Below are 26,675 nucleotides of genomic sequence, written 5' to 3'. Positions count from 1 at the left end.
CTTTAAACACCCAGCCTTTTAAACACACCTCTGTCCGACCCCACAAAACAAAGCCACATCCATCCACTGCTCCCAGACCGACCGAACCTGGGCGTCTCTGGTGGAGGACCCGAGGACCAGACGCCCCCGAGGCCTAGCAGTTACACAGCTCCAAATATGGAGCTCCTCCTTCGCAGGGTCGCCGTCCACTGCAGAACTTTCTCTCCCTCTCTGATGATTAAGGAAGCAGCGGGGGCTAACGCTGACACTCAGCAGGATCAGTAAAGAAGAGGAGGAAGGGGTAGGGGCTGGAATTGCTCGACTGGAGGTGTTCAGTGTAGAAGACCACAGAATAACGTCAGGACCGTCACTGGTCTCTGCTCTGGAGAAATCGGCTGTAGATGTAGAGTTGTAACGTTATTAACGTGCGCCGCCAGCTGCTGTCGTTTTCTGGTAAACGCCGCAGACTCCACGCAGCGCACGTGTGTTTAATGAGACTGTTATTCCAATAAAGCACCCTATAGAACCACTACTGACTTTAAATGCCTTTATAAAGAGGACAACGCTAAAGACTCCAGCTTTTATAGAAACGGAAACACGAGGAAACCTCCTCCATCCACCCCCGCTCTAATCTATTCATCAGCTCCGTCTGCAGCCGGCCGAGTCTCAGCGGAGAAACACAAGTCTTTACCGACTCCGCAGGGCCTTGTCCACTTTGGGCTGAGAGCTGCTTTAAAGAGAAAGTGGAGTGTATCTCGCTCGAGGCTCTTCCACTTAAGCTCTGTTTGGCCAAGTCAAGCCTTTAAGCAGCGGAGGGTTAGAGAAACAAACAAACACAGCACAGCTCTCCGGAGACCAGGGTCGACCTGAGAGAGAGAGAGAGAGAGGAAAAAAAGCGAAAGAGAAAGAGTGAGCAAGAGAGACCGAGAGAGAGAAAGTGAGAAAGAGCGAGAGAGAGAAAGAAATAGTGAGAGGAGAGAGCAAGAGAGAAAGAGCGAGAGAGAGCAGAGAGCAAGAGAGAGTGAGCGCGAGCGAGCGGAGAAAGAAAGAGAGCGAGAGGAAAGAGGAAAGAGAGCGAGAGAGCAAGTAAGAAAGAGTGAGAGAAAGCAGAGAGAGAGCAGAGAAAGAAATAGTGAGAGGAGAGAGCGAAAGAGTGCAGAGCGCAAGAGAGAGCGAGCGAGCAAGAAAGAGGAGAGAGAGAAAGTAAGAAAGAGCGAGAGAGAAAGAGAAAGAAAGTGAGAGGAGAGCAAGAAAGACAGAGCAGAGAGAGAAAGAGCGAGAGGAAAGAGAAAGAAAGACAGATGAGTGAGAGTGAAGGAGTCAAAGAGCAAGAAAGATGAACACAAAGATGGAGAGAGCGTTAAAGTAAAAGCATGACAGAGAGACAGAGGGAGAGCGCATGCGTCTCTAAAGACCCTCCGTGTCTCATTTCCAACAGCAGTGTCTCGGCTCATAAAACGTGAACAAACCCAAACCTGTTTTTAAATGCGGAGGGATGAGGCCGTGTGCTGCTCTGACTTGAATAAGTTCAGCAGAAAACGCTGTGTCTCCACACACACACACCAGAGTTCAATCAAAAAACAGATTAAACCCAATGACACCAATCCCAATTAAACTACTGTCTGAACAAGGTTTTTAACCCTTTCCCTGGTGGATCCAGTTGGACACAGAGCACGTCCTGCGACGTTTACGCCCCGACAGACGTTCATTTGGTTCAACGAGGACACACTCCTTCCACTGGGAGAGAGAAGCGAGGAGCAGGAGGGAACAGTGTGAGAACGAGGGCACAGCAGGAGGCAGAGGAAGAGAAAGAGAGTGAAAACAGAGGAGTCTGTCGTCTCAGGTGAGACGTGTCAGAAAGCGTCTCCCACCGCTCACTATCCGCACAAATGCAGTGAAAGGAGATCGTTTATCTAAACTCTCATCAGTCTCTCAGAGACACATCAGAGGGAGGACTCAGCGCCTTGACGTCCAGCACAAACACTTACTTCTGTTAGCGCTCAGGACCCCCACAGAGCAGGTGTGAGGTGGTGGTGGATCACTCTCAGCGCTGCAGTGACACTGACGTGGTGGTGGTGTGTTAGTGTGTGTTGTGCTGGTGTAGAGTGGATCAGACACAGCAGTGCTGCTGGAGTTCATGATTACAGTACATGATTACTGAGGCTGAACGGCACCAAATCCTCACAGAAATGTACCAACACATTCTCAGAAAAGCAGAGACTGTCACTGCTGGGGGGGGGGGGGGGTGCAGATTATGGAGCGATGAGAAGAGAAAGAGGGGAGAGCTGATGAAAAGCAAACAAATGACCAGGGCCTTAAAATCCTGAGGAGAATTTGATCTGCACTTGTCCAGGGGCAGATAAGGCAGGGGGGTGGGGGGGAGAGACGGGGGACCGTGACCCGGCCTTGTTTTCTTAAGGAGACGTTCGGAAATGTAAATGTAGGATCTGGTAAAGGTACGAGAAGCGAGAGAACAGGAGGAGAACAGAGGAGCAGAGCGGGGGGCTTCTGAGATCCAGGTTAAAGAAACACAGGGCCAGTCGTACCTTTCAGACAGATGTGGAGAGATAGACGCGTCATGAATAATGGAAAAGCTTCCCGAACGTCTGCGTGTCTCGAACAGACCGGTCTCGTTTGTATTTGTTGATTCTCGACATTATCGCGAGCCCCGATCCGAGCCACTGGAGGCCGAGCGGACCCAATCAAGGCAGCGTGGGTATTCTTTTCATTGGCGGGGTTAGACAAATAGTCCAGGTTCATTTCACAAGCTCGCCCCCTTTTCAGCGAAGTCCAAAGCACAGATAGGATCTAATATTAAACACATGGCACGGGACACGGGAACACGGCGCGGAGGAACGGCACAGCGTCCCTGACCCACTTCCAGTCCAGAGACTTAAAATGCAGGGGGTTCAGAGCTGAACGTGCAGCCGTGCGCTCTCCTGCTCCAACGACCACGGGTTTGCGGATGTGAGACGGAAGCTGTGATGCTAACCACGCTAACGAACATGTGTCTGTATTTACCTCAGGTTTCTTCATTTCATTTTTGTGTGTTACTTACACAATTCAAACCGGAACTACTTTATCGTCCACATCACACCCTACACTCGCACTGTTCACACTGTGTACACTGTGTACACTATGTACTGACCTTAGCGGCTAGTACACACACTAACACTACACCGTTTCTTAGCAACTGGACGTGGGGAAACACTGCTGTTTTATTTAAGGCTGAACCTCAAATCTCTCCCTCCACACCGCGTAGTGCACAGTGTAGGTTATAAAATGGCAAAATGCACTATTCAGGGAGTAGGGCACTGTTTGGACCAGAGGGGCCCTGAGAAGCTCCTCCCTGAACTGTGGGACAATAGCGTCTATCAATACAGTCCTCAGAAACCCACTGGTTCCGAGTATACGCTGTGGATTTCTTGATTACACGGCTACGCTACACTCAAACACCAGTTAGAAAGAGTATGAAGTGCGCAACTGAGGTGCAACTTGTGCTGTCTGGCTTCATCAGGGGGTGCCGTCAAAGATATCCCGACGTGGCTGACATTAAAAAACACAATAGTTACAAAATCAATCACTAAACCACAGCTACAATGGCTTCACGATTAAAGTTGGAAACTTCCACAGAGAATAAACTGAGCTGAGGACATATTCCTCATCTGTTCAGCCTTCAGCGAGCTCTGGAAATGATTTGAGAGGAGCAGGAGCACATGTACTGACTGAGGCTATTTGGGTGACTATTGACTTCCACTGTTTATTAACAACGTTAGCATCGCAGATGTAGATTTAAATAGAGAAGCAGAGCTCAGACTGCAGAGACGTTTTGGCCGGTCGAGCGCATCAGGAGTCAGAGGAGAATCAGGTACGTTTGGTTTTCACTCATTTGTTCCTTTAAGGTGGTTCCCTGCGGGGTCCGAGATTCAGCCGCTCCTCAGCGGTGAAGCCAGAGAGGAAAAGATCAGCGAGTTACGATCAGCGCTCGGTGACTGAAGGTCTTTCCAGGAAGAACAAACCAACACCCTGCATCTCAGTAGATGAGTGGACCTCAGACGGACGCCGTGTCCCGGGCTCCGAGTGTGGGCCGTGAGCCGGAAGGTAACAGGAGGAAGATTCATATCCGTGTCGGAGCCTCTAATCTGAGGAATGCTGCAGCGTCCACTTTCGCCTGTCACTACAAAGCCAGCGTCCATCACTCAGGCGCGAGCTGTAACAGATTTGACCCTGAAGCCGTTTGCAGTGAAGCACTGCAGGGTTTTCCCAGAGAAACGGCCAGCGCTGACCACCGGCGTCCGACTCTGGCTGCAAACAAACCCAGAGACACGTCAGGAAAAGCTGTGCTGAGCCCACGATTCCTTGTACAGCTGTGGTCCTAATCAGAATCACATCTGGCCGAGGAGTAGAAGCAGGCACTGACTAAAAGACTGGTAACATCCAAGTGACAATGGACTGGACACTGATTCTTCACCTTCACACAGGTCTACGATGTCTTTAACTGTAGGACAATTTAAATAGGGTCTTACTGTGAGGATCTGGAGCCCACCAACCCACACACTGTGAAACAAGACCCCAGTCAGTTTTCTGTGTGCTGAATCAGACTCAGAAACATGGTTCTGGTTCTGCTCCGCTTCTGACGTCAAGTGCAGAGACACACAGACAGGGAGCGACAGAGAGCGAGAGACACACAGACAGAGAGCGAGAGAGAGAGAGAGAGAGAGAGACACACAGAGAGAGCGAGAGAGAGAGACACAGACAGACAGGAAGTGAACAGGGATGCCCTGAAACGTGTAACACCGCTGCTCCAGAGACGGAGGCTAAAGGTCCGGTGCTGTTTGAGCATTCCTGAGAGCTTAGAGAAGTGGACAGCCCTTGATCCTGGACCAAACAAAACCTGCTCCACAAAGAGAAGGTCTACTCCACCCCAGGGTCGCTCACCTCTCCTGTAAGATGAGCTTGTTCTCCTTCTTCCACAGGTCTTTGAAATCCGTGGAGAACTCGTGCCACACGGAGAAGAAAGTGTTGGGAGAAACCTCTTTCTCGCCGCTCTTTGGCTTCACCGAGAAGAACACGGCCAGCTCCAGGAACCTGAGAGAAACCAGACAAAAAAAACACACACTCAGCGATTCAATCAAACCCTTTTTAAACTGAGCAGCAGCTTCTGAGAGTCCTGAGTTTTACTTCCTCCACAGACGTCCGCTCACGACCCCAGTTTAACACGTTACAGCAGGCGCCCACGCAGTCTGGCTTCAGGCCTACTTCCTCCAGCGTGGCCTTCCACCTTACAGCAACACTAGGTCACATTTCTACCTTAAAATTACAGCTTCAAAACCACTGACAGGGAGAACAGAGCCTCTGTCTCACACACACACACTGCCCCACGTTTAATCCCTCCATTTACACTGGAGCATGGAGGTGTGTGTTCGAGCCTCCTCCAGGGCCTCCTCCCAGTTGGATGGGGCAGGTGTAACATCAGTGGTGTGGGGTGCGTCCAGGATGACGCCCGAACCACCTCCACTCTACTCCGAGCTCCTCTCTAACTGCTGAGCCTCTCACTCCACCACGAGAGTACGCCCAGAAAACGCAGAGGCACAGAGCTTCTTCACTTGGAGCAGGCTCTCGCCCTCTAGAAAGGTGCTATATAAGTTAAGCTCCTTTCAGGTAGAGACCCACAGATGCTTTACAATCAACACTCAATCAGGAACATCCGTCCACATGGAGGACAGCATGGGGCACCAGGGGGCCTGGGATTGAGGAGAAGCCACTTCACCTAACTGGTGGAGGAAATCGGAGACCCACGCGGACACAGGGAGAACACGGAAACTCCACCCTGATGGGATACGATCCCGAGATCCCAGCGGAGCCGCGAATACAGTATCGATCCCAAACGACAAACGGCAAAGACACGTCTAAGGCCTTTAAACCGACTAAACGCTCAGGACAGACACCCGCACCGACGTTCCTCACATGAACCTTCAGACCCCTCGTCTGTGGCCGCACTCGGCGCCTCCCAAAGTAAACCCCGACCATCGCTTTACAGCGGGACATTAACGGAGCGAGGGGTGCTTCGGGAACGAGGGAGCGGCGCTAACTCAATTACCGCCGCTTATGTTTTGACTTCACGTCAAATTTCATACAACACACGCTGCACTGAGCGGTAGGCGCAGCTCCGTCTGACTCCAGCGAATTATATTTACTTCAGACTCCTTTCCTCTTCCGCTCCGAGCAGCTTTTATTTGTCTGTGGGAAGATTTTCTTGGAGCTGGACACTGGCCAAAGTCTCCAGTCTAATTGGAGGGAAAGTGCCTTTAGGACGTTATAAATAACAGCCAAAGGCCTCGGACAGGTCTCAGAGACACAGCCGTGCAGAGAGAGACCGAGGGGGAGGACAAACGGCGACAGAGAGATGAGGTAACGTCGCTGAGAGTGAAAGACCCAGCTGCCATTCTCTGTTTATGCTGACGGCCCATAAACCAGTGACTCCAGTCCTACTGTACTTCCTGGTTGCGGTCTGCCTCCAGCTCCATCACATCAGAATACACTCGCTCCACCTTCACTGTACTTTATTTGCAGGCGGAGGAGCTGTTAACGTCCTCTGTGCCCAGGTCTCTACGGTTACGCCTGCATTAGGAGGCTGTCAGGGGCCGGAGGAACGGCGTCACATCCGACAGGAACCTGAACTGGACACGTTCTCCATCAAAACAGTGTCAGAGCAGATTGGAGGAGGAGGAGAAAAAGAGGGAGGCGAATGAGAAAAGAGGAAAAACAGAAGGATGAGGAGAAGAAGAAATTAATACAAATGAGAAAGGAGGAGGAGGACGAGCAGAAGACGAGGACTAAGCGGAGTCTCAGGGGACGGTGTCAAGTCCAACAGCATCATCTCAGAAGATCAAACAGACTTACGTTTTGTGAGTTCCACTCAGTTGTGTCTCCTGTGCCTCCAGCTCAGTTTTAGCTGCAAAACAAACACAGATACTTTTTTAAAGTCTTCAAGTCACAAGGACACACCACAAACACAGCAGTGTGGAATAAACACGTCACTGATCCCCGTCTCCCAGGAGCCTTCGCTTTCCTTTCCCCAGTCAGTTTTCTGTGCGCCGCCTGAGTCAGAAACACGGGATAAAACGAGTCGTTCTGATTCTGCTCCGCTTCTGACGTCAAGAGCAGGGACTTCAGAATGGCCCCGCCCCCTCGTCTGAGTCTGTCCAATCACAGCGCTGGACCCGTGTTTATGTGAGAGCGCAAAGACGAGGTTAAACTCAGCAAAACAGACACAACGAGCGCAGAGAAATAAGAGCACTGAGTAAAAACGGAGAAGAAAGAGAACAGAGTGAAAACGGCTAAAAACCAAAAGGAACAGGCGCTGAAACAGGCGGGCGTTCTGAACAGTGCGGTTTAGACAGGGGTCACGCAGATCTCCTAGAGACAGATGACTTTTGATTGACTTTCAGAAGAGGAACAACCACGGAGCGGAATTGAATGGGTTCTTCTGATTCTTCATTTGGACTCGAGGTTCCTCTGGGGTCCTACTGCTTATTTTTAAAAGGCGGCTCAACTTTGAGACATAGATCTTCTCATCAGTCATTGTTCTTGTTCTGAGAGGGTTCTCCTGTGTGTTTTGGTTCCTCCTCTTGTTTTTGAGGAAGGTTTCCACTGCATGGTACCGTCTCTCTCTGGACGATCAGCGCTCTGCCACGGTTTAGTCCCTACTCGACTCGCTCTGAACCACGAGAGAACAGCCACTAAACAAGAACCTGCTTCCAGAACCAGGACCAGGGGAGAGGAGGAACCCTGCAGTGGAAAGTTAGCATTGTTCTGTGGGCGAGGAGCTGCTGTTTCTCTAAAGTTGTTTTTGAAAAGTACAGAGCTGAAAAACTCCACACAAAAAACTGAATTTACTCAGACGCCCAACAGCGCTGCTCCTCAGAGAACAGCCAACTATGGAGTGTGTGTGTGAGAGAGAGAGAGAGAGACCACAGCCTGGCTGCGGAGAGAGGACAGTGTGTGTGTGTGAGAGAGGTGCGAAATAAATATTTTAACTAGTTTCAGGACTTTGATGAGGAAGTGTCCCGCAGTAAAACTGATCATTTCTCAGAATCAGCTACTGTCCACTGCAGCTACATACATTTACTGAATGTCACACACTCCGGGGGAGAGAGAGAGGAGAGATGGGAGAAGGAGAAGAGAGGAGGGAGATGAGAAGGAGAAGAGAGGAGGGAGAGGAGAGAACAGAAGAGAGGAGGGAGAGGAGAGAACAGAAAAGAGGAGAGAGAAGAGAGAAGAGAAGAGAGAAGGAGAAGAGAAGAGAAAAGAGAGAAGGAGAAGAGAGAAGGAGAAGAGAGGGGAGAAGAGAAGAGAAAAGAGAGAAGGAGAAGAGAGGAGGGAGAGGAGAAGGAGAAGAGAAGAGAAGAGGAGAGAAAAGAGGAGAGAAAAGAGAGAAGAGAGAGAGAAGAGAAAAGAGGAGAGAGAAGAGAGAAGAGAGAAGAGAGAGAAGAGAAGAGAGAGAGAGAGTAGTCAGATCCACTTCACAGAGTTTCCCGACACTTGACAGAGAAAGATCTACAGCTCCAACATTAACTCTGGCCGTTCCTCTCGGAGCATGTGGTACCAATCGCGTCCGAGTGGAGGTTTGTTTGCTCTGAGACTGAGGCGAGGAGATGCCGGAGGAATCTGCTCATCACTGCGCAGACCCACGCATTTACGAGCCTCTGGCTGCGTGCAGCCGCCTCTGAATCCGTTTCCAAAACATTTGTTGCTCATTTTCATTTTCCTCTCAGACATGATTTCATCTGTTAGCGCCTCCACGCTCCAACACCCTTCCACCAGGAACTGCTCCGTACACAACTACCATTAGAAACCAGTGGCAAAACAACAACAATTCGAAAACCACATTACCATAATTAACACACACACACACACACACACAGGAGTAAGGGAGAAATAATGGGAAGAATAATCAGAAGTAGAAAAAGAACCAGCAGCAGAAGGTGAATGAGCAAAAGAAAAGCAGCAGAAGCAAAGAAAAAAAAAGCAGAAGGAGAAAAAGAAAGGAAGAATAAAAGAAAACAAATGAAAATGAAAGAAAGGAGGAAGAAAAGAAAAAAGGAATGGAAAGAAAAAAGAATGGAAGGAGGAAATGAAGAAAAGAAAGCAAATAGGAAAATGTAAGAAAGGAGGAAGAAAAGAAAAAAGTAGTGGAAAAAATGAATAGGAAGGAAGGAGAAAAAAGAAAGGAAGAATAAAAGAAAAATAGGAAAATGAAAGAAAGGAGGAAGAAGAGAAAAAACAAGGAAAGGAACAAAAAAAGAAGAAATGAGGAAGAAAAGAAAAAAGCAGGAAAGAAATTAGAACAAAGAAAGGAAGAAAGAAAAAAGAACAAGGAAAGGAACGAGAAAAAAGGAAGAGAAGAAAAATAAGACGAAGACTAAGCTGAAGAAGCACTGCACGGTGAGAGACGTGTTCAGTCCCGACCTCCTCAACCACCACAGGACAAACACCAACACGTGCAGCACACAGTGTCTATGACACGAAGCACCGAACAGCTCCTGAACGTGACCGAGTCTGTCAGGGAAAGCCAGTGAGGACGTGAACAGGGGCATGAGTGAGGGTTAGGGACAGTGAAAGGGACGGTGTATGAGTGAGTGTGAATGGGGGAACCGATATACAGTTCTGTGTCGAAAAGGAGGTTCTCACCACAGAGAGAAACACCTCCCAGGGGAAGGAGAGAGGAGCTTAAATGAGACAGAGTGAGAAAAGGAAGGAGAAAGGCGAGCGCAGACAGCGGTGTCTGCTTTCACTTCTCGTCCTCGACTGGTTTCATGCTCAATTAAAACCCCCCCGACAGATCGTCTGCATTTTTATGCAAACCCAACGCTCTGCGCAGTCGATGTCGTCTGCTGGGGATTCTTGTTTTTCTGTTGTTCTTTATGAGTATTATTTTCTTCCAGGGCTGGAGCCTCATGGCCCGGGACTTCAAACGTCTCTGCGGCCCAGACGCTCGGCTCAGGAACATGTGCAAGAGTTTACGGCCGCTCCAATATTAAAAGGAGAAGGAGGAATGGAGCACAGAATCCTACGTCTCTGCGAAGCCTCACTCTCGCCCTCGTCTGGAGTTACAGCATCAATCAGAGCACACACACAGATGCACACAAATACGTCTGGATTAAAGCCACAGAGCAACACACTGCACAGGACACTGGCTGCAGGGAGAAATGTGCTGTGATTCCAGGCTGAAGAAAAAGGCCCGATTCACACAAACCCAGATAATTTAAAGGCAGCATCTGATTGGGGGGAAATACAGTTCTCTGGTTTGTTTATGTTCAGAAGCGACTGTATCTTTTAAGGTGGAGCGGTGAGTGTGAGTAAGAAGCGACTATCTTTTAAGGTGGAGCGGTGAGTGTGAGTAAGAAGCGACTGTATCTTTTAAGGTGGAGCGGTGAGTGTGAGTAAGAAGCGACTGTATCTTTTAAGGTGGAGCGGTGAGTGTGAGTAAGAAGCGACTGTATCTTTTAAGGTGGAGCGGTGAGTGTGAGTAAGAAGCGACTGTATCTTTTAAGGTGGAGCGGTGAGTGTGAGTAAGAAGCGACTGTATCTTTTAAGGTGGAGCGGTGAGTGTGAGTAAGAAGCGACTGTATCTTTTAATGTGGAGCGGTGAGTGTGAGTAAGAAGCGACTATGTTTTAAGGTGGAGCGGTGAGTGTGAGTAAGAAGCGACTATGTTTTAAGGTGGAGCGGTGTGTGTGAGTAAGAAGCGACTGTAATCTGCAATCCCCACATCTCAGCGCAGACACGTTACAGTATGTTTACAGCAGCTCCAAGTCCGTCCCTCAGGTCAGAACTCGACACCAATCAGAGAACAGCTTCGATACACAGCGCAACACCACAGCGGCACACTTCAGAAATGAACATCCATCTATAACAGTGTCACGCAGTGACATTCACGTGCGCTGTAGACCACTGTACTGATTATAAAAGTATGATAACTATAATAACGGGAGAGTCCTGTTAACACCAACTCTGTGCCTCGCTCAGTTACACTCTGATTACAGGTACATTACTGTCACTAAAGCTCCAAACAGTGTAGTGTACCTTTAAAAAGGTACAGCAGTGGAGTTCCCTAAAGGTTCGTTACATTCTCTTCTCCAGAAGGAGAGGGGGATCTCTGTAATCTTTCATTATACAACTGTGGAGAATAAAAGAACACAATAAAAGTCCTGGAGATGAAACGGAGCGAATGACATCAACACAACTTTAACATCTACAGTTAATATAGAGTAAGGTACAGTTCTGTTCCTAATTAAAGGTACAGTATATGATCCACTGAGGATAACACCACAGAGACAGAGGGCAGGTCCAGTCAGAGGACACCATGGATGATCAAGAGACTCTTGCCTTTGCAATGTGGGCAATAGGACAGTTTTAGAGTGTGTGTGTGTGTGTGTGAGAAAAGTTTCCTAAGAAGTGCAGGGGTCATGAAGGGTCACTGACCCAGGTGCTCTTTGACAAATTGAGGCCGGTAGTGGTTAAGAGTTCAGACCATGAACCCTGCTCTCCCTCAGTTCTGTCTTGGGAAGTGTGTGTGTGTGTGTGTAATGATGAGTAAAGGTGTGTGAAAACAGGAGAAATCTGTTATTAATGAGCTGAAATGCAGAAAACCAGCCTCTAGTCACGTCCAGAGGTCACTACTGACAGGCGGCGATGAAGATTTAACCCCTACATTTCATTTCATTAATAACAGTAAACCTCACTTTAATGGTGAGTGCAGTAGTTGTAAATATACATTACACCCTTCAGGACGCTCCAGAAAGAGCACAGAGACCTACAGGAAGAAGGTAACCCACGAGGTCCTGCTTCACTGCACTGGCGCCTGATCTCTCTCATGACCCCCCCTCTATCTCCCGAACCAACAGGTCCCAGATCAGATTTAAACCTCGTCAAACGCTAAACACCTCAACGTTCCCAAAGTGTAAAGTCTTTACTGACAGTCACCTCACACCCGGAGCTTTAAAAATCAACTGATCACATTGAGATTGCCACTTTGATAGAAATGTAGAGTTCATTTTAGATTTTTGTTGTGAATAAAGAAATTAACTGGAAGGAGGAACCTCATCAGAACAGGATAAAAACCTCTCTGAACTCGAAACAAAACTACGTTTCTATTAAATAGAACAAAAATACAATCAGAAATCAGAACAAACAGATGGAAAAGAACCCAAGACTGAAGCCGTGTGAAAAGTGAAGAGTTTATTGGGCGCTGCATTGGTTCTGAGCTCCATCAGGAAAAAGCTGCAGAAGACTGACACTGACTCCATCTGTAAAGGGTAATCTTTTGGACGCAGTATTGTCCCCAAGAACAGAACAAACCCATCAGAGTCGGGAACAGAGCGCAGTAACGCTTCTAAAACTCAGCCAGTTTATTTTACCGCTGTGTTTTGTCGTCTCCGGTGTCGACCCGAGGAGGACGAGTTCCTTTTGAGTCCTGGTTCCTCTCAATGTTTCTCCCTCCTTTGCTGAGGGAAGAGCTCAGACCCTGATCTCTTTAAAACTGCTTAGTGATGACTTTGATATGAAAAGTGCTACATAAAATCCGATTAACCCAATGTTCCGAGTTAGACTTTACACACAAAAATTTCAAAATTAAACCTGAGCTGAAGAGAAGTTAAAGTGGGATGGAGTTCCGAGTGCCGGGAGACGTGTCAGGGTCAGTATAAACCCGAGGGAGCGGCGCTGAAGTCCAGGAGATAGCTCGGTCAGTAACGTTATTAAAAGAAAACAAACGTGACGTAATTAGACGAGAATCCGATAAGGGCTTCGTAGAGAAATAAAACCTTGGAGATAAAGAGGGCGCTCCAACTTCATCACAAGGGTCACAGATGTCACCAGCATTTAACCTGAGCTCAGAACCTGAACTCACTGATCATTGTATGATCAAAAAATGCTACAAATAAAGTTGTTGTTATTACGGAGACTAGGGGGATGACGCTAGATCAGACAGATTCAGCATTTTAAAATAAACAACGCTAGGATACGTTGATTTTTATAACAATACCACTTTCTACACTGAATAATTTCTCTTCAAAATTTGAATAGTTTGTTCTCTTTCATCGACAACTGTTTCTACTTCCTGGACGTCATGACGACCAAACGCAACATGAAACGACCAAGGTGCGACTGGTCCACCGAAACAACCGCTGCTGAGGTCAGTGTGCTCCATTCCATCAGCAGTAAACTCTACTTACAGGAGCTTCCTCACACTGAGCTCAAGGAATTAAAAACAAGTCAAATTTTTGTAAAAGAAAACAAACTAAAGCTCTAACTGCACAAGTAACGTACCTCAAAAGAAAACCCATCTATGTAAGAAACAATACTGGACCCTCAATGCAGCAGTACGCGTGATGATTTAATCTTGCCACAAAAGGCAATAAAGGAATTCTGCAATCATCCCTTAAATTACCCAAAGATAAAGTGGATGAAATAACGCCTCAGATCTAAAGAAACACAAGGCTAACCAGCTCCAAAAGTTGTGAAATTCGAACATTACAAACGCAAAGGAACTGAATATGGCATGGGACACGCTCCAGTGTTGTGTTTGAATCGGTTGGACGATGCGATCAAAATTTATATCGCGATATATTTCGTAATTTTAGCCGATACGATATCACTGTGATACGGATATGAACCGTGTAAAATACGCAAAGAACAAATAAGAAACATGACATCACCCTCAAACACAAACCTACTGACTTTGTCAATATTAATATTTTTAAACTGAACTGACGACAGCGCCCTCTAATGACCGTCAGTGACAGATGCTGTAAATAATGTGTACTGAAGTACTACACCGTTCTATAATGTGGGACTGAATTCAGCTCTTTACTCAGATATCAGAACGCTTCCTCCACTAAAAAGCTGCAGTTCTCATTAGCAGACCGTGTTTAAAGAGCTCCTCCGCAGCGGTGGAGGGGGGTCAGATGACCCCCCTGACGGCCCCTCTGCCCCTCGGGTGGGTGTGAGGTCAGAGAGAGACGGATTAAAGTGACGTAAGGTTAGGAAAATCTCATGCTCTAGGAAAATCTCAGGGCTCTGGGGGTCAGCACACATTATCTGGGCCGGGCTAAGTGGCGGGCATCCTCCGTTTCAGCTAATCACAGCCAGACCACCGGCACTGAGCGGGGTGAAGGGGTGTGAATCATCCTCATTCATTCACTGACGACGGCTCAGAGACGGACCCTCTCCCGTCCCGACTCTGACCACAGAGCAGCGGAATCCCAGGAATGTCACTGGGATGTTTTTCGCACTCGGGCGCTGCTGCTGCACTCCGGGGGGCTTTTATTGGGATGCTTTCTTTTAAGCACCTTCAGGTCTGATATCGCCATAGTGTCAGAGTGTCACCGGTCAGCACCTGTACCACCGTGAGCGCAGGAGCATCCCTGATGTGGTCAATAGTCACAGTCTGTTTATTAATGGTGTTTAATTATGTCGTAAATGCATTAAAAGTCATTAATAGTCAGTTGTAACGGAGTGAAAGTGGAACAGTGACCTGCTGCTTGCCAAATAGTGAACCTGCATCCATCTACAGTTAAAGCTCAGATCTTCGCTGAATACTGACCTCACTGTGTCACCTCCATCAGTCGACATTAACCCCATCAGCTCCAGCACAGATTTATTAATGAGTTTAACCCTTTAACAGGTCACTGTTGCCTGTTGACGATGCAATAAACAGATTTTACACCATTTATAAACCTTTACAAGTTTAGCTGTGTTTTAAAATGTTTAATTTATGATAACTTTATATTCCAGGTTCAGTGTGATGTCAGAAGCAGAGCAGAATTAGAACGGCTCGTTTTATCCTGTGTTTCTGACTCAGGCAGCGCGCAGTAAACTGACTGGGGTCTTGTTTCACAGTGTGTGGGTTGGTGGCCCCAATATCACCAACCTATCACTAACCTAGCCCTCCAATGGATGGACATAACAGTGCTGTGTCAACTTGTCTGGTTCAGTTTCCACTCTCTTCTGCTCTTACCTTGACTCACAAACTCCTCCATCTTGTCTTTAAAGGGCTGCAGGTGCTCCTCTGACGACACGCTACACACCTTCTCCACCTCCGCAGTGCATGCTGGGAGAGAGAGAAAGAGAGAGAGAATTAGAACAATAAAAACAAATGTGATCTCTGCTACATGTGGAGATTTTACAGATGGAGAGTTGGTGCTGGATGTCTGCGTTGCATGGCGTAGAGTGTGCCTGTTCCTTTAAATGATAATGAGCCGCTCGCTGTTCACCCCGACCCCGAGCGCACAGCAGTGAGGAGCGAGGAGCAGAAGCTCTGGTTTTTAGCCGTTTTCACTCTGTTCTCTTTCTTCTCCGTTTTTACTCAGTGCTCTTATTTCTCCGCGCTCGTTGTGTCTGTTTTGCTGAGTTTAACCTCGTCTTTGCGCTCTCACATAAACACGGGTCCAGCGCTGTGATTGGACAGACTCAAACGAGGGGGCGGGGCCATTCTAAAGTCTGTGCACTTGACGTCAGAAGCGGAGCAGAATCAGAACGGCTCGTTTTATCCTGTGTTTTCAGACTCAGGCAGCGCACAGAAAACTGACTGGGGTCTAGTTTCACAGTGTGCGTGTTGGTGGGCTCCAGATTAACAATTTAATGTGAATATGCTCTGAAAAAGGGCATTGTTTTTGGTAATGTGTCACATTTACAGTCTTATATTCTCTGTTTGAATGTGTCAGTCTTTACTGTAAGTGTTTGTACATAAGACATCAGCTCATACTGTGTGCAATCACCAGACAGTCGACGCAACAGCAGCAATCAACCAACAAGACCTCGCTGACCTCCAGGAGGTCCCAGGATGAAAGAAGGCAGAGGTGAATGGAAATCAGAGCCAGAGTTTTTTCTAAAACTGTGACTTTGATCATTCAGCAAAACACAGCAAAGTTACAGCAATTACGATCAGAACAGAACGACCACCTCGTCTCCGTCTGCTCCCCCCCAGACCACCTCCCTGAACACTGCCCACGGCCTTAACGCAGCAGCCTGCTGCTGCACGCCCTCCTCAGAGGGACACGTGCTCACTCATTCATAAATCTCATAACACAGGAATCCCTCAGTCCCGTTTTATTAAGTGGCTGATCGCTGTCTGTGGGCTGTGGATGATTTAGAGTTGGTCGCTTTTGTGCAGTTAAAAAACCCTACTGTAAAAATGTCTCTGGCGTTAGCAACATTCATAACCACTTCCATTAACTGAGCTGATAGAGGACGACACGCCTGGTTCCATTCACTTCTGACAGAGCCGAGCATTTCACACCAAACCCTCTCTCCATCACTGTGCTGTTTAAATATTCAACTGTGCAGAAATGATACGAATGTGGGAGTTGACTTTGGAGTCGAGTATGAAGCGGGCTGTACACAGGAACCAGCATCTGAGTCTGGGGCCATGGTTCTCTTCACAAAAAGGACCACATACACCCTGCAGGTGGAAAATGAGAATCCACCCCAAAGGAGCCAGCTGAGGGTTTCTGGGAATCTGATAAGGAGACCCCCGGGATGCTGGAGTTATACCTGATACAGCCAGCTTTGGGAGACATTGACGGACTGAGAATGTCAGAGGGTTCTTTGCTTCTCCCGGTTGGTGTTATGCAAGAGTTCGTTTTTATGTGAACGCTGGATTCTAATCAGTTTACAAATAATATGAATTGTCTGCATAATATTACACTCAGCACTGGTTTTTAATGTAACAAAGTTTTAAATGATATTAAGTGATATAAAATTTAGTTTGGGAGCGCCAATGGTTTTGGGTTGGTGATGGATATATTGAAAAGGAACAGCCACCTATTAATCGAAAGAAACAAAAAACAAACATTAGTTTGAAGTCCAGTTTACACTTAATGAAAACAAACTAGTTCATGTTAGTTTGTTTTCATTAAGTGTAAACTGGACTTCAAACTAGTTTGTTTTCATTAAGTGTAAACGGGACTTCAAACTAGTTTGTTTTCATTAAGTGTAAACGGGACTTCAAACTAGTTTGTTTTCATTAAGTGTAAACGGGACTTCAAACTAGTTTGTTTTCATTAAGTGTAAACTGGACTTCAAACTAGTTTGTTTTCATTAAGTGTAAACTGGACTTCAAACTAGTTTGTTTTCATTAAGTGTAAACTGGACTGTAATTAGAGTCTATATTGGGAAGGATTTACACTAGATGCTGGACCAGTGTTGTGAGGATTTGATGGCATCCAGCCACAAACATCAGTGAGGCCAGGTCCTAATGATGGATGTTTAAGTTCAGGATCACAATCACCACTCCATCCTACTCTGAACGACTCCTACAGGTGGACATCTGGTTCTATTCGCCACCACTGTGACTGCGGAAACTCTACTCTGAATGGCTTCTTGTTTACAGCATCAGTTACCTGTGCAGTGAACACAGATAATCAGAGGAATTCCTATTTAAAACTAACCTCTAAGACTCTGCACATGCTGGAGGGGGTTTAACACGGTCCGGAGGAGATCTACCGGCCTCTTTCACTGCTCCATCAGCTTTTACACACAAAGGACACAACTTTGACAGGTCACACAACAGCGGCTAAATTTGCACGTCCAATTACCCAGCGTCTCCAGAAATAGTCTGGCCTCTGACTGAGCCTCTTGACCACAGAGACCTCGGCTTTGTAGCCGCTCTGAGAGTGACCTCTTTGATTGATAGAGGGGACAAGAAGGGGGGACGAGGGGGAAAAAGTACATGGAATTTAAGTGGGCAGAGAACAAAAAAAAAAAAAAAGGGGAAAGACAGTGATGTAGAAGAGGACGAGAAGCCTGTTAACCATTTCAAATGTGTTAACAACTTCCAGCCCCATAAACCAGTGACCCTGGGAAATAACCCCCCGCTTAAAACCCACTTTCAGACCCTCACCCAGGGCCCTGGACACGGACGCATGTTTACACATGTTTACTTATGGAAGTGGAGGCAATTTACTCGGCTGCTCCAGCCTCGAGCACTTAATTGGAGTCATAACTCAAGCTGCTTTGGTCAGGAATGAGTTTATTTCCCACTCAATGTTTCACTTAGTGGACGTTATAAGATTGGCCCCATCACCCCCCACCCAATCTCACTCTGTCAAAATGAGCCACTAAACTTTAAGAAAGCCCAAGCTGTTAACTTGGTTTTGCTGTTCTTAATTTTCAGTATTTACCTTTCAGTGTTCCTCTGTGTGAACACATTAACTGACCAATAAAAGATTCTCCTAATAGACTTTAGTTTACTCCTACATACAGTTACAAAACCGAAACACTGACGCACCAGCTACAGCCGTTTCCTCCTACATACAGTTACAGCACCGAAATACTGACGCGCACCAGCTACAGCCGTTTCCTCCTACATACAGTTACAGCACCGAAATACTGACGCGCACCAGCTACAGCCGTTTCCTCCTACATACAGTTACAGCACAGAAATACTGACGCGCACCAGCTACAGCCGTTTCCTCCTACATACAGTTACAGCACCGAAATACTGACGCACACCAGCTACAGCCGTTTCCTCCTACATACAGTTACAGCACCGAAATACTGACGCACACCAGCTACAGCCGTTTCCTCCTACATACAGTTACAGCACCGAAATACTGACGCACACCAGCTACAGCCGTTTCCTCCTACATACAGTTACAGCACCGAAATACTGACGCACACCAGCTACAGCCGTTTCCTCCTACATACAGTTACAGCACCGAAATACTGACGCACACCAGCTACAGCCGTTTCCTCCTACATACAGTTACAGCACCGAAATACTGACGCACACCAGCTACAGCCGTTTCCTCCTACATACAGTTACAGCACCGAAATACTGACGCACACCAGCTACAGCCATTTACTCCTACATAAAGTTACAGCACCGAAATACTGACACGCACCAGCTACAGCCGTTTCCTCCTACATACAGTTACAGCACCGAAATACTGACGCACACCAGCTACAGCCATTTACTCCTACATAAAGTTACAGCACCGAAATACTGACACGCACCAGCTACAGCCGTTTAATCCTACATACAGTTCACTGTAGAGGGAGCGAGGAGCTGTGTGTGTACAGTGTAGTTTATGACTGATGTAGTTCAATGTAGAGGGAGAGAGGAGCTGTGTGTGTACAGTGTAGTTTAGGATTGATGTAGTTCACTGTAGAGGGAGCGAGGAGCTGTGTGTGTACAGTGTAGTTTAGGATTGATGTATTTCACTGTAGAGGGAGCGAGGAGCTGTGTGTGTACAGTGTAGTTTATGACTGATGTAGTTCACTGTAGAGGGAGAGAGGAGCTGTGTGTGTACAGTGTAGTTTATGACTGATGTAGTTCACTGTAGAGGGAGTGAGGAGCTGTGTGTATACAGTGTAGTTTGTGACTGATGTAGTTCACTGTAGAGGGAGCGAGGAGCTGTGTGTGTACAGTGTAGTTTATGACTGATGTAGTTCACTGTAGAGGGAGTGAGGAGCTGTGTGTATACAGTGTAGTTTGTGACTGATGTAGTTCACTGTAGAGGGAGCGAGGAGCTGTGTGTGTACAGTGTAGTTTATGACTGATGTAGTTCACTGTAGAGGGAGAGAGGAGCTGTGTGTGTACAGTGTAGTTTGTGACTGATGTAGTTGACTGTAGAGGGAGTGAGGAGCATGTGACTCTTACTGTGGTGATTATTTACCTCTGAGGTCCTTCCTGAGCTTCAGCAGGTCTTTAGTGAAGTCCTCAAATTTCATCTGAGACGCCTGGAACAGGTCCTGCGGCTCCGGCAGAGGGTACACACACGTTTCTCGACCGGCGTCCTGACAGACACACACACACACACTACAGTGTATCCAGATGTCAACATAAAGAGCACTTTACATGATAATGTCCGAATTTTCCAAGTGAAAAGTAGTGAGCAGCTGTGGCCTAATGGTGAATGAAGGGGGCTTAGGGGTGAAAGGTCACTGGTTTGATTCCCACAAGTGGCTGGAAAACTGGGGGCTGTGGGAGTGAAGGAACAGCACTGTCCTCAGCTGTGGGAGGCACAGAACCCACAACAGCTCAGTGTCCGGGCCGTCTCTGATTGGTCTAAATCTGTTGTAGAAGCTAAATGTAACCTGTTTAAATTGTGGTTTCTGGAGACACAGGCTGGAGACAACTCACACACCTTCAAATGACTGGATGGTAAGTGTAAACATGCTTCTTTGGAAGAGGTAAACACATCATATCACAACGCTTGTATTTATTTGTTATTGAACAGCAATGCGACTCTCTCTCTCACACATCTTTGAAGTGGTGTGTGGTGTGGGAGAAAAGTCAGTGGTGCATAGAAATGAACAAGACCACAAGTGACCACCAACTCAAAACACCACACACACCCCTAATTCCCTCGTGTTACACAAGCCATTCATCTCTCTCTCTCTCTCTCACACACACACACACACACGTCTCTAGAGTTAGGAATCTCTCAGATCCTACTCGTTAAATGCAAATCAGCAAAACCAACTCCAAAAACATCTCTGAAACCATTCGAGACCGGCCATGAAAGAGTGTGTGTGTGTGTGTCACAGACAGACCACCGTTTAAAAAAGGCCTGAAGCCGCTGGTAGAAACAATCCTCGACACGAGAGAAGTGTCAGGACTCTTCTGGCCCCGACACACTTTACTCTCTGGTCGCGGTTTTATTTTTAGAATTTCACACTCAGAAGCCCCTTGTGTTGTTCTCCGTCTTGCCATTTTACTTACTGTATTTTACTCGGCACTGAGCTGAACTCCATGTCTGAAAGTTGCTATATGAATAAAGTTAGTATTAAGCTGTAGCTGTGCATCTTTAGTAACTTCACAGAGGAAGGAAAACACCTTAAAGGGGATGTCTATGATTCTGGGAAAATGCTGTTCTCTGGTTTGTTTACATTTAGAAGCTGTGTGTGAAGTGTAAACCTGCTGTGCACTCGGGGTCGGGGTGAACAGCGAGCGGCTCATTATCATTTAAAGAAACAGGTGCTGAAAGCGGGCGTTCTGAACAGGGGCTGTTTACACAGGGGGAGAACACTGCTGTGGGGCTCGTGGGGTTTGGACCAAAGCAGGTCACAGACGTTTCATTAAGAAACAGAACTGTGTTCCACTGTGGAGACGAGGGGTGTGGGATAGTTCACCTTTAATGAAGATAGTTCTCTGAGCTAATGTTATCTAATGCTGTAAAGTGTGAGGCTTGTGAAGGGATCACACTCCTAACGATCAAAGACCCTCAGTGAAGTGTTACACAGCGGAGAACAAGGCCCTCACACTGTACACCGCTGCACTGAAGAGTCCTGTCTGTTCTTCTGAGAGGGGACAGAGTAAAGCTGTGAATCCTGCAGTGATGGGGACACACAGGTGACGCAGTAAGTACCTCATCAAAGTGTCGTAGGTAATATGCCACGATGTAGGACAGAAGACTTCGACTGTTATCCTGAAAAACAAAGAACACAGGAATGATCAAATCTCCATCTGGTGCAGTATAGTGATATATGAGACAGCAGAGAGAGAGAGAGAGACAGCAGAGAGAGAGACAGCAGAGAGACTTGCGCTGCTTTTGACGTCTTTGAGTTTAGGGAGGATGTCCAGAGCGAAGCCGTCAGCCTGCCCCCGGGTCCTGTTTCCTCCGTTCATGAAGTTTCCGAACGCCAGCACCAGACCCAGAACTCTCATCACAGCAGAACCACTCTGTAGAGCCTGCACACGACCAAACAGAACCGGGTTCTTCAGTCTCCAGCACTCAGAGGTACATCACAGACATGAGGCACATGTGACGTGTGTGTGTGTGTGTGTTTGACCTGACCCCACTGTCAGAGCCCCGGGAGTGTGAGCCCACCTTACAGACCCTCTGCAGGATGTCCAGCTTCCGGTGGAGCGAGGAGATACACTCCGAGAAGGTCGACTGGAACAGAATACAGAACACTCGCCCTGAGAAGTTGGGGATCTGGGAGAGCTGAAAGAGGAACCTGCACACGGGGTAACATTCATATCATCATTAGAATATTGATTCGACAGCTATTATGATTTACAATATACACAGGGACAGACAGAGAGACAGGGGGAGAGAGAAAGACAGAGACAGGGGGAGAGAAAAAGACAGAGACAGAAGAGCGAATGAAAGACAAAGCGCTGCGTCTCACTGTTCAGGTTTGTCGAGGGGTTTCGCTCCTTTCTCCTTCAGTGATTTAACGTGCTTCTCGATCTTCTCCACCTCGTCTGCCTGAGCTCTCTGTAAAACACACACAGCCCAACAGTACAGTATCTATATAACATCGTCATATTAATAAGCAGTGCATCTCTGCTGACCCGTGTCATACAGTCCACTGAAACCTCCCAGAGATGCAGCACAGGGGCGCCCCCGGGTGGCCGTGAATGTATGGACAACATGGTTTGTGCATTTTGTGAAGACAACTGCTCTGAGACACTGGTGCTGCACATTCTGATCCAAACCTCAGCCCACCGTGCGACCCCTCGGCCACTGCGCGGCGGCGAGGAGTGTAGTCGGAGACTACAATCGCACAGGGCAGAGTCCCGAAACCCGACTCGGAGCCGAGCTGAGACCCCCTAGACTCAACTCGCCCTTTCACACACACAGTGCACAGCTGGAGAGTATAGTATTAGACATGTTCTCACTGCTGGAAGTGTTCTGTCTCCGGACTGTGCACCGGGGGCAGGATAAAGTCCGGGAAAAACCTGGTACGAATGTTACAGACGTTAGCTTTCACACACACAGCTCCCCTGAGTAGTTCTGAACCAGCATCAGCAGCAGGTTTGACTTGTGTTCATGTTAGAGTCGCCCACTCACACGAGGAACTCCTACCGCCGCAGCAGGAGAGATCTCACGCACGATAAACACACACACACACACACGTGAGCAGAGCCTTCTCTGTCATTAGCTGTTACACACTCTCACCAGGAACCGGGCTTCATTCTGCACCTTTCAGAGCACTACATCTCCATCTGTGCACTCACAATCTCCCATTAATACATTTCCTCCGAAAGTCCTTTAACAAACGCAGCCTGTGAATTAAAGCTGCGTGACTCATTCCGACCGCTCGCATAAACACTGACAACTTCCTGTTTGAGCAGAACCTCCAGAGAATTCACACACCACTAAAAGGAGCTCATTAAACCCAGCAGAGACTCAGCGACGTAAAGCAGGGCTCTGGGTTTAAAGTGTGGTCCTGATGCTGTCGAGCGTCTTCTAAACCGTCTCCAGTTCAGTAACGACAGGCCTGCAGCTCCAGCTGGGCTCACCCTGGCTCTGAAGTGGAGAACGCCGTTTGTTGGAGGAACACAATGCCTCCGTCTCAAAGCCGACAAAGCCACAGGCTCGATTTCCTCCTCTCCGTGTCCGAGAACGCGGTCGGAGAACAACATTAGAGGAAGTGTGGCTTTAAAACAGACGGCAGAGACTGAGACGAAAGAAACGCAGACAGACTGTGGTCCACACGAGATGAAAAACAAAACTGGACAGAGCAGTGCTGGGCACAAATCAATATCACCACTACGATTAATGAGGATTACTCTGTTGTTGTTTGTCTCACAGTTCCCTGTCGAGGCTCGTGCTGTAAACACACTCCAGTGTTAAAGGTGGGGTGTGTGTCTCTGATGCGGCTGGGAGCGCCGTCTCTGCGTCTGAGCCGTGCTCTGTTCGTATTCGGTGTGTGATTGAGCAAAAACAGTTTCAGACCAAAGTGAATCCCCCGTCTGTTTCACACTGAACACAGTGTTTCTCTTTGGTACGAGCCGCTCCAGTCGCTCTGTCCGCCTCCGTGTTTAGGTTCTCCTCCGTGTGGAAGAGTCATGTGACTACAGCGCAGTGGTGTGGGTTTAAACTAACTGTGGACATGACCTTTCTGCTTGCTTTTTCCTTATTTTAAAATAACTATATACAGGGGCGGCACGGTGGTGGAGCAGGTAGTGTCGCAGTTACACAGCTCCAGGGGCCTGGAGGTTGTGGGTTTGAGTCCTGCTCCAGGTGACTGTCTGTGAGGAGTGTGGTGTGTTCTCCCTGTGTCCGCGTGGGTTTCCTCCGGGTGACTGTCTGAGGAGTGTGGTGTGTTCTCTCTGTGTCTGCGTGGGTTTCCTCCGGGTGACTGTCTGAGGAGTGTGGTGTGTTCTCTCTGTGTCTGCGAGGGTTTCCTCCGGGTGCTCCGGTTTCCTCCCACAGTCCAAAAACACACATTAGTAGGTGTCCGTAGGTGTGAGTGAATGTGTGTGTCTGTTGCCCTGTGAAGGACTGGCGCCCCCTCCAGGGTGTATTCCCACCTTGCGCCCAATGATTCCAGGTAGACTCTGGACCCACCGCGACCCTGAACTGGATAAGGGTTACAGATAATGAATGAATAACTATATACCGTATATATTGTGTAAAGAGAGAGAGTGTATGATAGACCTGCATATAGAAAGACGACAAGTGGTAGAAAGTGAAAAGAGGGGGGAGAGAGAGAGAGAGAGAAAGAAAGCAGGAATGCAAAAAGAAAAAACAAGAAAAAGAAAGAGGATGTAAATGCTGTGGTTTATAGCGTCAGCTCATGTTTCCAGCGGCAGGCCTTGGATGTGTGCGTTTCACACATTGTGTGTTTCTTCTAGTGTGTGTGTGTGTGTGTTGATGAGTCAGACGTGTGAATGTAAACTGTGGAAAAACTCTCGGCTGCATTAAGCTCAGTCACAGCATCAATCACCGCCGCTTCAAGGCTCAGAACACTACATAACTTACACACACTTCAAACAGCAGCATCAAGCGGCCTGATTAGCATTCTGCTCACTCCACCATCTGTCTACAAGGGCACGTTCTGCTCCTGCTGCAACCACACGCCAAACACGGCTAATGGGAAGCAGCCCCTCACTCCTCTCTCTCTCTCGTCAGAGGAGCAGTGGTGAGAAAGGTCCTGCTTCACTCCGTTTCCCTGCAGCAGCGCCGTGGACGAACATCTGGACGCTGCGCCTTTAGGGCCATGTTCACACCTTGAAACGGAACGGCCGTTATTTGGAGGGGCGGGAGGGGCACTGGCCCCCTACATGTTTAAAGTGGACCTGAGGGGTCAGTGCTCAATGCATCTCTCTCCGATTTCTCTTTTACCTGCTGCTTTAAAATCTCACAAGAGTTAGCAGAGTGGACAGGAAAGGGTTAACTCTAGAAGACAGAAATAAGATGGGTTTGCGGTGGAACCCAACATCGGCACAAAACACAGTGACCAAACGGCGCCGCACTGGATAAAGAACCTATAGCTAAGTAACGTCGGTTGTTGGTTCGATTCCCACGAACTGTGGAAGTGTGTTGTACTGTAGGTGAGCGACTCTGAGGCTAACTTCACAGCAGACGCAGTACACGGGCCGCTACCTGCCGTGTGTGACACGCTGCTGTATCACACCAGTGTAGACTCTCACCAGACGCAAAGCACAAACACACGAGTTGGTTTTCTCTTTGTGCCACGTTCAGTGGGCGATCAGTTTCTGCGCGGAAACGGTACCCGGGTCAAAAACATGTCAATACACAGCTTACTACGAGTAACGAGAGCAGCAGCCGGATGTGGGCACGAGTCTGGTTCGTTTTCAAACTAAGAGCTGTACTTAAGTTTAGACGCAGTGCGCGGTGTGGAATAACAAGCGTCGAGGGATGGCTCTGGTGCGAAACTGGCAGGTGCGGGCACGTCCACGGCGTCAAAGAACCGGGCGATGGTGGGCTCTGGAGGAAAAGACTAAACCCCTCGGTCCTCGATGTTGGAGCTCCATCACACGACAGAGAACAGATCCACTGCTCCACAGCGCAGTGCTGAGGGCTTTAACTGTAAAGCAGCCCACTCAGACCCAGACCCGTCCGCTGATGGACTGTGGATCGGGACAGAACCGGGCTCCATTAAAGCTCTCTGGTGTTAAAGTGGAAACACACAAGGGGAGTATTTAGAGAGTTCAGATAAACACACATCACAGGTGTGTGGAGAGAGCAGTGTCCTGACCCCACTGTGGATCCACTCCTCAGCCTGCGCTCTGATTGGCCGTGTGTCTGTGTGTACGGGTTATTGAGGGGGTCAGTGACCAGTTGATTGGGTCACTGTAGTGAGGACACACTGTTGGATTAAACCTGCTCATAAAAGAATTTCAGAGGCTTACGTTCTCGTACAGAGCCTGCAACGTCTCCAGGTCCACCACCGTGTTGTCCAAGTTGAGAACGGCTAGAGAGAGAGAGAGAGAGAGAGAGAGAGAGAGAGAGGAGACAGTCAGTGGAAGAAATACTGAGACACATTAGCAGCAGAACACACTGTGCAGCGACAGATGAGCTACTGTCTCTGACTCTACATCTACAAGGTGGACCAACGAGGGAGGAGTGTCTCACAGAGTGGACAGAGAGTGGACACAGGGTTTAAAAACTCCAGCAGCACTGCTGTGTCTGATCCACTCTACACCAGCACAACACACACTAACACACCACCACCACGTCAGTGTCACTGCAGCGCTGAGGATGATCCACCACCACATCACACCTGCTCTGTGGGGGTCCTGAGCACTGAAGAACAGGGGGAAAGGGGGGTAACAAAGTATGCAGAGCAACAGATGGACTAGAGGGAGACCAGTGTGGACAGCGGAGCTGAGAGAGTGGACAGGGAGTGTCCACAGGATGTTTTAAGCCTTGTTTTACATCGTCTGGCTCCAGACGGTGGTCAGTGGTCCGTGTCTGGGCTGATCTCCCT

General features: G+C 48.1%; 1 protein-coding gene across 1 annotated transcript in view; it reads right to left on the bottom strand.

The window, feature by feature from the left end:
• fmn2b (formin 2b) overlaps positions 1-26,675 on the bottom strand; it is a 66,122-nt gene that overhangs the window by 5,285 nt on the left and 34,162 nt on the right. The window contains exons 9-17 of the mRNA XM_066664103.1: positions 26,098-26,159; positions 22,122-22,210; positions 21,818-21,947; positions 21,532-21,678; positions 21,356-21,415; positions 19,661-19,781; positions 15,001-15,093; positions 6,883-6,934; positions 4,918-5,067 (exon numbers count right to left, since the gene is read on the bottom strand). Coding sequence (XP_066520200.1) covers positions 4,918-5,067; positions 6,883-6,934; positions 15,001-15,093; positions 19,661-19,781; positions 21,356-21,415; positions 21,532-21,678; positions 21,818-21,947; positions 22,122-22,210; positions 26,098-26,159 — 904 coding nt within the window. The remainder of the gene's footprint in view (positions 1-4,917; positions 5,068-6,882; positions 6,935-15,000; positions 15,094-19,660; positions 19,782-21,355; positions 21,416-21,531; positions 21,679-21,817; positions 21,948-22,121; positions 22,211-26,097; positions 26,160-26,675) is intronic.

Source organism: Hoplias malabaricus, chromosome 3 (assembly GCF_029633855.1).
Source record: "Hoplias malabaricus isolate fHopMal1 chromosome 3, fHopMal1.hap1, whole genome shotgun sequence".
NCBI lineage: Eukaryota > Metazoa > Chordata > Actinopteri > Characiformes > Erythrinidae > Hoplias > Hoplias malabaricus.
The sequence above is the reverse complement of the archived record's forward strand: the minus strand, read 5'-3'. Positions and strand labels throughout refer to the sequence as shown.